This window comes from Mastomys coucha, unplaced genomic scaffold, assembly GCF_008632895.1.
Source record: "Mastomys coucha isolate ucsf_1 unplaced genomic scaffold, UCSF_Mcou_1 pScaffold21, whole genome shotgun sequence".
NCBI lineage: Eukaryota > Metazoa > Chordata > Mammalia > Rodentia > Muridae > Mastomys > Mastomys coucha.
In genome coordinates, this window is record NW_022196904.1 from 163,517,726 (window position 1) to 163,531,701 (window position 13,976).

At 43.1% G+C, this 13,976-nt stretch overlaps 1 protein-coding gene and 1 long non-coding RNA gene across 13 annotated transcripts in view; one reads left to right on the forward strand and one right to left on the reverse strand.

The window, feature by feature from the left end:
• The window catches only part of Sgms1 (sphingomyelin synthase 1), a 266,886-nt gene that overhangs the window by 31,984 nt on the left and 220,926 nt on the right, over nt 1-13,976 (reverse strand). For 10 of the 11 annotated variants that reach the window (XM_031390092.1, XM_031390093.1, XM_031390091.1 and 7 more), the window contains one exon: nt 5,381-6,220. In XM_031390092.1, coding sequence (XP_031245952.1) covers nt 5,381-6,021 — 641 coding nt within the window. In that variant the 5' untranslated portion in view covers nt 6,022-6,220. Of the gene's footprint in view, nt 1-5,380; nt 6,221-9,458; nt 9,590-13,976 lie in introns of those variants that run through there. The other variant, XM_031390097.1, reaches the window with a different exon arrangement.
• LOC116103738 lies at nt 664-6,386 on the forward strand. 2 transcript variants are annotated; one of them, XR_004123555.1, is made up of 3 exons: nt 664-855; nt 1,842-1,930; nt 6,210-6,386. It is a non-coding gene; the product is annotated as an uncharacterized LOC116103738 (long non-coding RNA). The 2 variants fall into 2 exon arrangements; XR_004123554.1 differs by lacking the exon at nt 664-855 and adding an exon at nt 1,555-1,701.

Consider the following 13,976-nt stretch of genomic DNA (forward strand, 5'->3'; position numbering starts at 1 on the left):
ACACACACACACACGCATGCGCACACACACACACACACATGCACACACACACACACACACGCACGCGTGCACACACACACACACACACTTTTAAAACTGAGATGGAAAGAGAAGAAAGGCCCAGTATTAAGAATATTTCTGCTTATTTCGGTTCCTAGTTTCCAAGTGGCAGCTCAGAACCATCCAACAAATCCAGTTCTAGGGAATCCAGTACCCTCAGGTACCAGGTACACACATGGCACATATACATGCATGCAGGCAAGCACATATATACATATATATAAAACCACAAGTCTAAAAAAACCAAAAAAACCAAACTTGCTTTTTCTAAAGAGATCTCTGACCACAGAATACAAACTATGGTTATACACTAAAAAACACATCCTAGCACTGTGAGAATCAGTCTAGAAGAGCAACACTGGGAACCACATGTGTAGGGATGCTTTTAAATGCAAATGTCCAAAAGGTCATAAGCAGAATCTGTCCAATCATTTCCTTTACACTTCCCTTGGGATTAGTTTTCATAGAAATCATTCAATGATCATTTCCACTTAGCAACTAATTCCACTCTGACCCTGCAGCTCATTATGACGTCATGTTCTCCCTGAGCCCACCCTGGAATCTAACACTGTTTTTCTTTTTGACACTACCAATGGGTCGCTACTAGGCATATTCAGTTCACACTTAGATAATCTGTCCCTCACCCAAATGACTTACTCTACTCTTCTTAGGGGAAGGTCTGACCCCTAAACTATAACGAAACACAGCACAGGATATCAGCTACTTGACTGTGTTCCAAAGAAAATCTATTCAACACAGTCGTGAGAATCCCTGAATTAGTAGAATTCTTTTTCTGTAAGTCACATATAGAAATCAGGGTTTCATGGGAAGATCCAAAGCTTTGTAATGAGAAACAATGTAACAAGCCAGCTGTATTCACTATGGCAATGGGTGTCTCAAACAAGTCTCTGAACTTAACTCTTTCTATTCTATTATCTACTAAGTAGCCATATTATTTTAAAAACAATTTTAGCGTATTAATTTGGTGTGTGTGTGTGTATGTGTGTGTGTGTGTGTGTGTGTGTAGGTCATAGGATAATTTGTGGGAATCACCACTCTCCTCCCACCATATGGGTTCTGAGATCAAAACTCCAGTTTTAAGCTTGGTAGTAAGTGCCCTACCCGACGAGCATTTTATTTTGCTGACCCTACATAATTCTTCCAAAGTATAAGTGTGTTTATAGCATTCCACGCCAGCGGCTTACACACTCTATTGGTTCCATTTGAGGCCCTATCCATACCTCACTAGAGTCTTATGTCACAGCTCTCCCCCAGCTTACTGGGCCATTACAAATATTTTGGGTCTCAGTTGAGCCAGAGAAATAAATCCCAGCTTCATACACTTGCTATGTCTCCTATCTAGGATGTTCTTTCTCAAATACCTATGGGATTGCCTTTCATTTGGCTCAAGTGTCTACTAAACTCCTCTCTCACCAGTAGCCTTTCATAATTACCTAATCTGAAAATATCACCCCCCTCCCGAGCTCTCATACTGACTCCCTGTCCCCAGGTCCCTTACACAGGCTGTTGTCATAGTCTCAGCTGGTGCCTTCCTGCCTCACTCTGTCCAAACTCATCCATTACCTCACTAGAGCTCTCTACTCACTCAGCGCTCCCAGGGCCCAGCACTGCTCGAAGACAGTAGGTTTTGCTCACTGACTTCAAGTTGAATGAAGGGTCAGATTTAAAATGAACACACTGTGTTTATATGTGCCACGCTCTGACATAGGCATTGGGATTCAAGTGGGAGTGAGGGACATGACATCCTTTTCTCCTTTAAGAAAATTAGGAGAGAGAGAGATAAAATGGACAGAATGGAAAGTGAGCTTTCAGGTGTTTACAGAGAACTGGAGGAGCGGCAGTAAAACAGGTCAGTCTTAAACTCTACTGTGGAGAGCCCTGAGCTTCCAAGAAAAAAGTTGTTTCTTCATCTGATCCCACAGTGTGGATCCCCAATTAGAAATGAAAAGGAGACATGCCTAAAAATAGAATTGACAGAAGTCATGTAGACAATGCCAAATGAGTTTGTTCTGCGTTTCTAGAGATGGGGTGAGGGGTGCTGGTGGAGAACATGTTAGGAAACTTAGCTCACAGACCTGGTTTTGGTCAAGGAGAGTCTGAGGAATCCAGGTCACATAGTCAACCTAATAAGGAAACCTGACTTGGACACTACAGTGCTGCCTTCTCTGTCAAGGGTTGGCAATGTCCTCACAGAGTGGGGCCGCAGGGAACATGCAGGGGCCTCCATGTTAGTGGAGAGCCATACACAGAGAGTCCCAGGCCTCGGCTCTAGCAGTCTGCAAGCTCAGAATGCTTGTTATGGTGCTTTCTTAAAACAAGGGGTACCTGGTTTGCAGTGAAGTCTGACACAAAGGCAGAGATTTCCCGGGAATTTTTCCTAGTCAGTGGCTTGAAAGTCCAATTCTAAATGGGGAGACAACATTATTTACAATTTTAAAACCCAAAAAGTTCAGAACCTAATTTCACAGTGAAGGACAACTGTATACAATATAAGACAGAACTGAATGTCACAAATTCAGAGTCAAGTGTTCAGAACCCAGAAAGTCAGGTCCTAAAGGGCTTGTTGGTGGTGGATGTCAGCCATAATACCAGTGGTCTCACTTCAATTTGTATATCATCCTTGACAATTTTATCTTTTCTCTAAAGATAGAAAGTCCAAAGGAAGAAGGAATAGGCTGGCTTTTAAAGGACTCTAGGATTCTTAAGTCAGAATCACTTGGGGGGAATTCGGGATTTATTGGGAGCTTAATACCAGCCAAACAGCTTTGATTCTGAGGCATTAAATGATTCACGCTAAATCGGCTGCCTGGTGGACTCCACAGCTGGGCCAAACTCACAGGAGTCAAACACAGAAACAAGGAAAGTTAAGGAGAGCATTCCACAACCTGAAAGTTCCATGTTTTCAAAATGGTGCAGAAATAAGTGTCGCACAGCAATAGCCAATTAACTAGAAACGGGTGGGTGTTGGGTTGTTGTATCAATGTAATAGTACAAAAGGTTTAGTCTTCCTGAGGAGAGCTAGGGAAGATATTCATCCCCATATACCACTTTCTCCCCACCCTCTACCCCGCCCATCTCTGGAGTGCCACATACCAGTACTGGGGGAGGACACAGTCAGGGCTGGGGACACTTAGAGCAACAATCTGCTTCCAAAGGAAGCAAGTGACGTGAGGGCCTAACAGAGGCCTGAGCAGGACGCATAAAATTACCCAACTAATCAAATTCCAACACAGGGCCTTAACCAGCAATGCCAGGGCCAGTTTAAACCGTTTTCTAGGGCAGCAGAAGCCTGGACCGGGGAGCTTCTGTTTGCTGGAGAGAGGAACAAGGCTCTTGAGATGAAAGGTTTATCTAAGTCACCTAGCATGAAAAGCCACAGAGAGAGCAGGGACCAGCTCCTGCTCTCAATTAGCTTTGTAGAACACATTCCAGCTGGTTTACTGCGGCTGGAAAGCTTGAATAAATAAATAAATAGCCACAGTGTTGGCATTAAGTACCAGGAGAATACCAAATTAGAGAGTTTAAAGAGTCTAGAGTAAGAAAGTTTAGTTTTGCAAAAATTTCCCTGCTCGAAAAAGAAAACATTTAAAAAAGAACTCTGTCCTGTGATCTGAAAGTCTCCTCCGAGCAAGACTGAAATTACAAAACATACTCAATTCTGTGAAAGACTCAGCCTGACTTACTGAGTTATATTCTGAGGCAGTAAAATTGCCTGTGTGTACAAATTTTGATGAAAAAAAAAAAAAACCCAAAAACCCAGAAGGTAAACTCACAAAAACAAAGTAAAATTTTAAGGAAAAAAAAATAGGAAGCTTAATTTGAGCAGTGTGGGAAATATTTTCAATGGGCTTTTGAGGGGGAAAGGTTAAAATGTTCCTAAGGGAAAAACAGGACTAAAATGTGTCAGTCAACAGCACGCATGTAAGGAATTCCAAACGTCACTATTTCTGAAGCCAATTCCTCTTAAGAGCCAAGTAGCAGCAGTAACAGCAGCAACAACAAAACTTTTTTTTCTTTTTTCCCCCAACAACTCAAAGGTAGCAAAGCCCATCAATTCTATCAAAGCTTCTACTTAACTTATAAAATTGTCAAACTAGAGCCAAGTAAACACATGGCTGCTATGTCAGTGACTTCTTCTCAGAGGGAGGAGGGTCTCCCTGGGAGAGCCAGCAGGCACCTACCCTTTCTGCTTGTAGACATATGACTTCATAAGCTGAGAGAGTTTATCCAACACCAGTAAAATACGCAGAAAAATTCGACAGGAACACTCCACCTGCATTTTGTTTGATGGAATATGACTCCTTTAACAGCCAGCCATATTTGGCTCAGGCAACTCAGTCTACCAGAGAGAAACTCAGAAACCCAGTAGCAGACACAGAGGGGCAGTTCCAGGTCTGTAGGGAAGCAGCCCTGGCTCTGGCCTCAGTCCCAGGGATGGCCCTTTTACTACGTGGATTTGGTGACATTGCCCAAGGCACAATGGCAGTAAGCTTGGGCCACGGCCAGGGCACAGTGGTATCTCCTACTGTGTCCAGTGGGTAGGGAGAAACGGTAATTCCCGACAGCAGACAGGGATGCCACAAGATGTTCCACTCAGAAGACAGCCAGACACCATGAACCAGGCCAGTTAATTAAAGGAAGGGAAGAGGCGCGCCTAAGGAAATAGCTCACTTTGGGAGGTCCCCTGTTGTGTTTAGAGCTTAGGACATGAAAATCACATTGGACCCAACTAAAAATAAATACAGGTACTAATCCACACATACTATGAGACGGAATCATACAGATTCGGCCCCATGCTACCTGCTTAAATTAAACAAGGTATCAGTTTTTCCCAACCAAAGCCACTGTAGAGTAGCTGCCTAAACCCCACAGGTCAAAAACTGTGAATACTTATGTGATGCGGTTCTGGGTCTGACAGGGTGGGCGGCTGGCAGCAATTCGCCTGAGTAAACAACATCCAAGACTGGGTAGGTGTCTTCCCCTCTGTCACTCAACATCCCGCATCTTGGACATCTCTCTGAAGATGTCCAAGTGTTTTCTTTCCTACTGCTTGAAAACAGACTAGCATTGCTCATGGTTTTAATTCTGGAGCAATCTTGTACCAAACAGGCAACAAACACAACATCCTCTCAAAGCTGTATGAGCTTCAGTTAGTTCCATGGGTGTACGGCTTCAAAAAGCAAAGGAAAGGGAATTACTAAGCTTTGATTTCAACACTTGGTAAATTTCATTTCCAATGACCGGATCCCTAAATGCAAGCCCTTCAGGGCTGGACCTCAAGAATGTTTACTCTACTTACTTGTATTTTAAGAGCAGCCACTGAAATAACCAGAGTCCTACAAGGATCATGCCGTTAATTTCGCAAATAGAAAACGCCCACTGCACCCGGTTAAAATGGTCAAAAAACGTGTCCGGTAGTGGAGGCTGCACCTCCTTAGGAGGTACTCGTTCATGGACGACCGAGATCATCACTGTAGTGAGAACAAAACAGGAAAGTGCATAAAGAAAGGCCAGAAAAGTCTTGCCCCACTCCATGGGATACTGAGAGCGCTCCGGTTCTGGCATGGGGATCTTTATCATCTCTTTCCTAAACCCATTTGGCATTCCGTTGGGTTTAGTCTTGATGCTGAAGCTGCCATCAGGGTTGGGAATGTCAACGCCAATGCTGAGGTGTCCGTTGGCGTGGCCATTCTTGTGTGCTTCCATATGGTGCTCCATCTTCAGGGTCTCTATCATGTCTAAGAGTCGCTGCCCATTGTCAGACGAGACTCGGCACAGTGGGGGTTTTTTGAAGTCCTCTTGGGTTAGGTTGATTAAGTCCTGGCCTGTGAAATGTTCCAGAGGTTCACAGTATTCTGGCATAGCATTCTCCAGCAGCCAGTCTGCCACCTTCTTGGGTGACCAATAAACCACTTCCCTCATGGTACTGGCAGACAACATTCAGGACCCCCAGCTTGCTCTCAGACATCAGCAGTCACTGTTCATACAGGGTAGGATACTATCCCTCCTGGGCTGGTTCATCTTGTTGGGTCTCATGAGCAGAGACTCATTTGGCAAGATGGTCCGGGCAGTTTTAAAACACTTCATGCAATGGTGTCCAAACATTAATTCGCCTCATTTCTGAACAGGATTCTTCCTTCTGTGGGAGCAAAAGAAAAGATCAGGACCATGAGACTTCCAGATCAGTTCCTTCAAAATGCAAAGAGGCTCAACGTGGATAATGAACATGGAAGGCAAGCATTGCCCATTCCCCAGTTTTCTGTCTTCCCTGGGTGACAGATCATTAAACTGGATCTGAAAATGCATAAGGTCAAGAGCATTGGATGGCTCTCTGGGGAAGTACTTAATAAGAATAACTCAATGGACTCTGGACGCTGAACAGCAGGGACCATTGATTCTCTTTGTATCTAACACACTTCCCTCACAGAATGAGGGAATCTGGCAAACCTGTTTAATCCATTAATCTCTCTGGTGAGAAATGTTGAAATGTGCACAATATGTGACAACTTATGGATCACAGAAGAAAAATCACAAAAATGGTAAGCGTAAGATCATCCGGTCCAATCATTTTTTTTTTTTTTGCCAAGAAGTCATTTTTCCCAGACATATATGAACCCTACTATGCAAGAGAGTACACTACGGCTGACTGGGCTGACACACATGCCAAGGCTCTGCTGATCTGTCTACCCTCAGTCCCTCAACACTTCTGTAGATCCCCATAATTTGAAAGAAGAGAATTTGGTCCACCTGTCATTTCTAAAAGAGGATGAGCTCTATAAAAGTCAATGGACTTGCCCACAGTTGAGTGTACAGACGGATTGTAAGTCCAGTGTATATGTTCATTAAAATACTTAACCAGCACTGTGACAACAATGTACACATAAAAAAAAAAATATATATAGCCACAGTCCTTGACTAACGCACAGCACAGCACTGCAGAAAACAAGTGGGAAGTCAGACCAGTTAGTCAGACCAGACTAAGTTAGTCTCGATTCTGAGTGTAGTCCCAGTCTTCTGCCACTGGTTTGTTTAATAACCACATACTTTTTGTTTGTTTGTTTTTAAGAATCATTTTTAAAAGGTAAGGAAAGCTTAAAGCAGAAGACTCAACTTCACATATAAAAACCACACAGCTATGAAACATGGCTTTGGTCCCAGCACCTCCCTTGCTTGCCTCATTGTTTGGGCTTCAGCTTGTTCATCTTTAAAATGGGTATGGTAACCACAAAGTATTCCCTTCATAGGGTTGTTGTCAATGGCTGAGTCTATTGACTGAAGCAGCTGAGCTCTATAAGTAGTGATTTTCAGAGGGCTTTGTTGGTGCTCATGTCTTACTGGTACCTTTTCAAATTTTTAATCGGAGGATTCAACAGCCTCTGTTTACTTTATCTCACTACAATAAACTCAGCTGGCTGGATTCTTTCTGAGGTGATTATTGTTGTGTTAACCACAGAAACCTTTCTGCTGACTTAAAAGTTTAGAAGCTGGAAGTTACTAGTGACATCGCTTCCCTAAGAACATTTTCACGGAATAGCATCTGGTAAAGTGTCCTGGGCTTCAGAAGGATCTTCAGTCAAGTACACTCAGTGCATGCTGTCCTCTTCCATTATGTACATGTTAGGATGCTCCATCCCCGAGGCATTCCCAAGTAGAGAAAGCGCTTAGAGGGGCTTTTCACACTGACTTCCTTAAGTTGCCCCACTCCTGCCCCCCTTCTCTCCAACTACTCTCACACTGAAACCCCAGTTTGATTCTAGAATGAGGAAAGACAGCATGTACTCTTCCAATCTCTCATTTTTAATAGCACCAATGGCAGTACCAAGCCTAAGGACACAGCCCAGGTGCTCCCAAGTGATTTGGGTGTGCTCTACCTGCCCTGACACACTCTCTGGGTGTGTTCTACCTGTCCTGACACACTCTCTGGGTGTGCTCTACCTGCCCTGACACACTCTCTGGGTGTGCTCTACCTGCCCTGACACACTCTCTGGGTGTGTTCTACCTGCCCTGACACACTCTCTGGGTGTGCTCTACCTGCCCTGACACACTCTCTGGGTGTGCTCTACCTGCCCTGACACACTCTCTGGGTGTGCTCTACCTGCCCTGACACACTCTCTGGGTGTGCTCTACCTGCCCTGACACACTCTCTGGGTGTGCTCTACCTGCCCTGACACACTCTCTGGGTGTGCTCTACCTGCCCTGACACACTCTCTGGGTGTGCTCTACCTGCCCTGGCACACTCTCTCTTGAGCACCTGGACCCCCAGAAGAACTGTGCTAAGGCAGCCACTTCTAGCAGCTAGGTGCAGACTTCATGTCCCCAGGACTCAAAGGCCACTCAATCAATAACTGGTCGATATCTTCACAAATATCCCTAGCATTGGGCAGGCTATTTAATGGAAAATTAACCCAATAATGTCACTAATATGAAAAACTCTTTTAAACTATCTTGAATAGTCAAGGAAAATACGAACATTTTCCAGAGAGAAAGAAAGCCAAATGTGACTTTCTGAACACTCACAGCCACTGCCAAGGAACTCCACATGTGGTGAACATGGCCTAGAGTGCTGAAGGTGTGCGTACCAACTTTGAGTCCTTACATAGGTTGGGTGGGACATGAGGTCTGCCTCCTAGGCCTGAGACCCAAGGCCTCTCTCCTCAAACACTCCTCAACAGATCTAGGGTAACTGCCAGTGAAACTTTCAACGTCTATATGAGAAGGCTAAAGAAAAAAAATCTTAATTTCAAGTTTAGACCCAAGGGAAAAGGACAATGGCTTTCCCCAAATTTCTCATCCCCCATTCCTTGGCCACCACAGGAAGTGTGCCACTATCTGAAACCCTCAGGACTACAGACTATACCAAGATTAAGACTTTCATCACTTCTGTCTGTGGAGACGTAGACAAACTGTTTCAAAGCAGAGACAAATCAAATTGTAGGAGACAATTTAATGTAGAGCAGAGGTTCTCAACCTTCCTAGCACTGTGACCTTTAACACACATCTTCATGTTATAGTGACTCCCCCAAGCATAAATTATTTTCAGTGTTACTTCATAACTGTAATTCTGCTCCTGTTATGAAATGTAGTATAAATATATGATATGCAGATGGTCTTAGGCAACTCCTGTAAAAGGGTTGGTTGACCCCTAAAGGGTCACTAGGCATAGGTTGAGAACCACTGATACAGAGACAAATATCTTTCTGGCATGACTAACACATCAAGCATGGGCTATATAGAGGCACAAGAATCCTGCCAAGTCAAATCCATCAAGCTATTTCTGATAGCCACAGGGATTCTCCTAAAAAGGCTGCAGGGTGGGCCAGTATCTTCCATTCTATAGCTATTGAGGACCACAAAAGCACTCCCTCCTGAATACATACCCCGGATTTCCCCTGACTTGAATCCTGTCTTCGCCTTGACAATCCATAAGAGTCTTCCCTAGATCTTCTATGTCTTTTTACATCCTCCAAATTCCTTCCTCGCTACCGTCTGCGACATACAACAGAATCTACCTATCTGGTGTATTTGTCGGGGAGACCACGTAGATGGTGCTCTAAGGGTAAACATGTCAGACAGTCAACACTGGTGCCTTATCAAAGTCCTTTTTACCTGTTCCTAGGTTATGTTGACTTAAAACAACAACAACAAAAAAGCCTAATAAGTACCTCACCCACCTTCACACAGGATACAACCATTATGAGACTCTACCACATTAAAGGAATAAAAACCTTGGGTTTCTCCATTAAGCATCTTATTCTTTAAATAATGTCCTAGCTTCTTTCCCACTGCCCACTGCAGCCCACAGTATTCAGAAATGCTTATGGGAGCTGTCATTTCTAGATAACTTTCCTAATGTCCCATCTCTCTAATCACCCTAAAGATATTTTTTCAGCTTTACAAGGACATAAAACTTTACTCGTAAGCAAGTTCTGAAGCTTGAAAACAAGCACTCCGTGCTGTTTTCCTGGAGCTGATGCTGAAGTTAAGCACCTGAGAAAAGTAACTTCTGTGGAAGGGACCTGCTACACAGCGGCTTAGCTTTTCATTTGGCGTCTGCTAAACGACTTTGCTCAGAGACTCCAGGGCCGGGCTGTAGATGAGGAAGCAAGAAACTCATTTTTCCCCTGGCCTTGCTCTCTCAATAGAGATATAGTGAAGCAGTTCCAAATGGTGACAGGCAAAATGCCTTTACAGCTTAACCTAGAAGACAGGTCAGCTTGGGCAACAACTACCATCGCCCAGAAAAGCCAGGTTGAACTAATTCACAGCCTAGCTTATTGGACTTATTGTACAAAATAGGGAAGAAATAACAGAAAAATGAAAATGAAATAAACATTTCCTCTTCAAATATTATATAATTTAAGGGTCAGAAGAGGTGTGGGGACTCTCATTTATAATTTTTAGAGATGAAGTCCAGTCAGATTGTGATTGGTCTAAAATTCTGTACATAGGGAAGACAAGGCTCTACAGAGCAGGGGCTGTGCAGGACACAGACAGTCAATGGCCGCCCAGACTTGAGCATGGAGTCCAAAGAGTGCTAAGCAATGGCCAGTGCTCTACTTAATTAAGGTCAAACCCACAGTACAAGCTCTCTACAGGATGGAAGCTCAACAGGACGTCCTATTTGGTTTTAACCAAGTGAAAAACAATTACACAATATTTGGGCTCAAATTCTTAAAATGGCTACTTTCTCTTTAATACTATAAAAGCCTTTCAATGATACACCACACCACCATATAATTAATTTATAGTTAACTATGAAAAGCAGGTCTTCAAGGAAGAAAAATAAACTAAGGCAGTCGTTCTGGAAACATATGGATGATTCAATCAGGCAAAACTACAAAATCGCTTATTTGTTTATACACTGCCCGGCTTGTTTATACTTCTTCAAAAGAAGTTATTATAAGGTCTTGTCATCTGGAATAGTGTCTAGAAAGGAAACATTGTTAGTGTTAACAAAAGCTCACCACCAGAATTAAGCAGGACACGGGGTTTTAAAAATTAAAGCATTATGGCAGCAATCCCAGAACTCAGGAGTCTGAAGCAGGAGGATGGTGAGCTGGGACCAACCTGGGCTACACAGCAAGACCTTGTCTCAAAAACCTGTTACCACAGTTCAACATTTACAGTATCTACCCTCAAAGAGTAGAATTAGGGATTAATTACAAAATGGAATACAAATCAATAATTCATATCACTTTACTATGAAACAACCTGACATTTTACAAAAGCATCAAATTCAGATAAAGGTTTCCAAATCTACTAGGACTTTCCATAAATGTCAACAAGAACCTAATTGACCTCTTCAGTGAATGAAATGCTTAATTCTCCAGTAACACTTAATTTGGAAATCTGCTGAATGCTTTTTCCAAAGCAACTCAAATAGGCTGTATATTTTCTTATTTAGCACTTGAAGAGTTAACTTATGTAAGGAGAATTTATAAAATTATATATGAAAGGTTAGAGTAACAATGTAGGCTGAAGGAGCAATATATTTATTTCTATAGTTTGGGGCTTTAAAGATTCCTTTTGATGCTATAACCTTTACACTGGCCTTTCTTTTCAAGTGCTACTACATGCGGTGCTCACAATTCCACACTCCAGCTTTGGTTCACAAATAAAATCATTGCTTATGAAAGCACTCAGCTAAGTGTATGCTGACCTATTTTGCTGAGCTTCAAGGAGGGCTGGCTTTAGAAAATGCACATCTCTGGCTTTTCTGGTCTTCCCAGACCACTAAGACTTTGGCTCTGAGAAGTTCTGCATTTGGTGACATCTTCCAGTCTCCACTTGACCTTGTTTATTTTACAGTGTTTAATGCCTAGATTTCACACTATCTGTAGAGCATTCTTTCTTTTGGCTGCCCTACAGTTTATCTAATGGTTTCTCTTTTGAACACTCTGCTCCCACGATGCTTGAACGACACTGAAATGTAGCAGCCCTCAATGTACCAGGGGGAGGTAACTTTTGGTTGGCAAAATTAAAGGATATAACGACAAGAAAGCAGTCATGCAGCTGTGTACTATGAACCATGGTTTCCTTTACTTCAGAGAACCCTAATACCAGCAAAGTCTACTCCAACCCAGGCTTTTCATGAAAGGGTGTTTCCATAAATACTCAGTAATCGGATTCTAAGATATCATTTATCACAAAAATTAGAAATACATTAAAAATTCATTAAGCAGGTGATTAAGTCCCCAGTAAAGACTGTACCACATTTCTATATTTATAGTGATATTTAGAGTTTTATGACAGGAACACCAGCTATAAAACATTATCAGTTTTGTTAATACAAATATATGATAAATACCATGAGATGAAAGTCAAGGCATTATTTGTTAAGTTCCTATTGTCTTGGGATAACAGAATTATAAAACAATGTTCTGCTTTTGCCTCCCAGTATTTTAAACTCTCTCATAAGCACATTTACTTCTGTTGTTCTTCTATGTGTATTGCTTTAAGATATGAAGGCTGCACTGTAAAGCTGATGGCGTGCTTCCTACCTCAGCCTTCCACAGAAATAGCAAATGGGCTTGAGGACATAACTGGACTCTATACACAGAACCCCAAATCCTTCAAATCAAAGAAGAGTTCGGAGAAGAGAGCCAATCCACCAACAGTGATACAACTAAACCCAAATCTCCAAGCATGACAAGACTCCAGGCTCCTCGCTGTTCCAGAAAGAAAAAACAAGCTAGGAGAACTACATTGCCTACTGTTGAGGTCCTGCAGCATCTGCCCCCCTAAGTAGCTACAAAATGGAAAGGACCACTTGAAAACTCTTCCCCGGTTGTTATGATGGAAGAAACTTTACATAGCTGTCTGAAAACTCCTCACTACAGTTTTCCTTGGGATTTGATTCTTATAACCCACTTATCAAAGCCTGAAGGGAATCACTTCCCATTCAACCAATCAGCTGCCTGTGCCCAGACCCAGCAGGCCCTGCACTGTGTGCCTGTTGATCTGCCCAGACCCAGCAGGGCCCCTGCACTGTGTGCCTGTTGATCTGCCCAGACCCACCAGGGCCTGCACTGTGTGCCTGTTGATCTGTCATTCTTGGATTTGGACTCAGTCTAGTGGCACTGGACATTGTCAGAGCATAACCAATGTTTCAAATTCCAGCAGTTCTCATAAGAGCAGATGTGCACAGTGCTGATATCATCCAGCCAAAAGAGCGTCTCCGTTCCCACCGCGCTTCACTCTGTGCCTTTCCATTCTTTTTTGGGAGGGGAAACCGGGAAATCATTTGAAATATAAATAAAGAAAATGTCTAATAAAAAAAATTAAGAGCTCAGATTTCTACACATTGGACTTTATTAGCTGAACTAAAAGCATGTGTGTGCAGCTCTGAGTCTGTCACAAAAGTAAACTGAGGCTGTGAAAAAAAAAAAACAAAAAACAAACCACCGAACTGGCTTAGGTTGTTGTAAAACCAAAGGGATTTGGGACTATAGCGATGGTGTGCTGGTATGTGTGAGGTCCTAACTTCAGTAATCAGTACTACAACAACCAAAACCAGTGTTCTAAGCTAGCTATCTGGATATAGTCCCTCAAACAGTCTTCCAAGGAGCATGCAGGAGGAGAGCAGTTACGAGACCCAGGGAGTAAATGTCACAGGCCTGGAAGGGCTGAAACCTTCTGACCGGCGGTGCACGTGATGCCGAGGGCCCCAGAGATGCAGCTTCCCTCAGGTCTTAGGGTAGGCTTTGCTCAGGATGCAGCTGCAATCATTCCTGTTCCTCACATAACCTCTCCCCCAGACTCCTGTTAGCAACCCTAATAAAAACCTAACGGCTCACCAAGCTGGACTCTGCTGTAATCATTAGGTCTGTCACTGGTCCCCTTTTCGGGGTGAGCAGACTTTGTGGGTGCATGTGTTTGTGGCCTTTATATCCTGC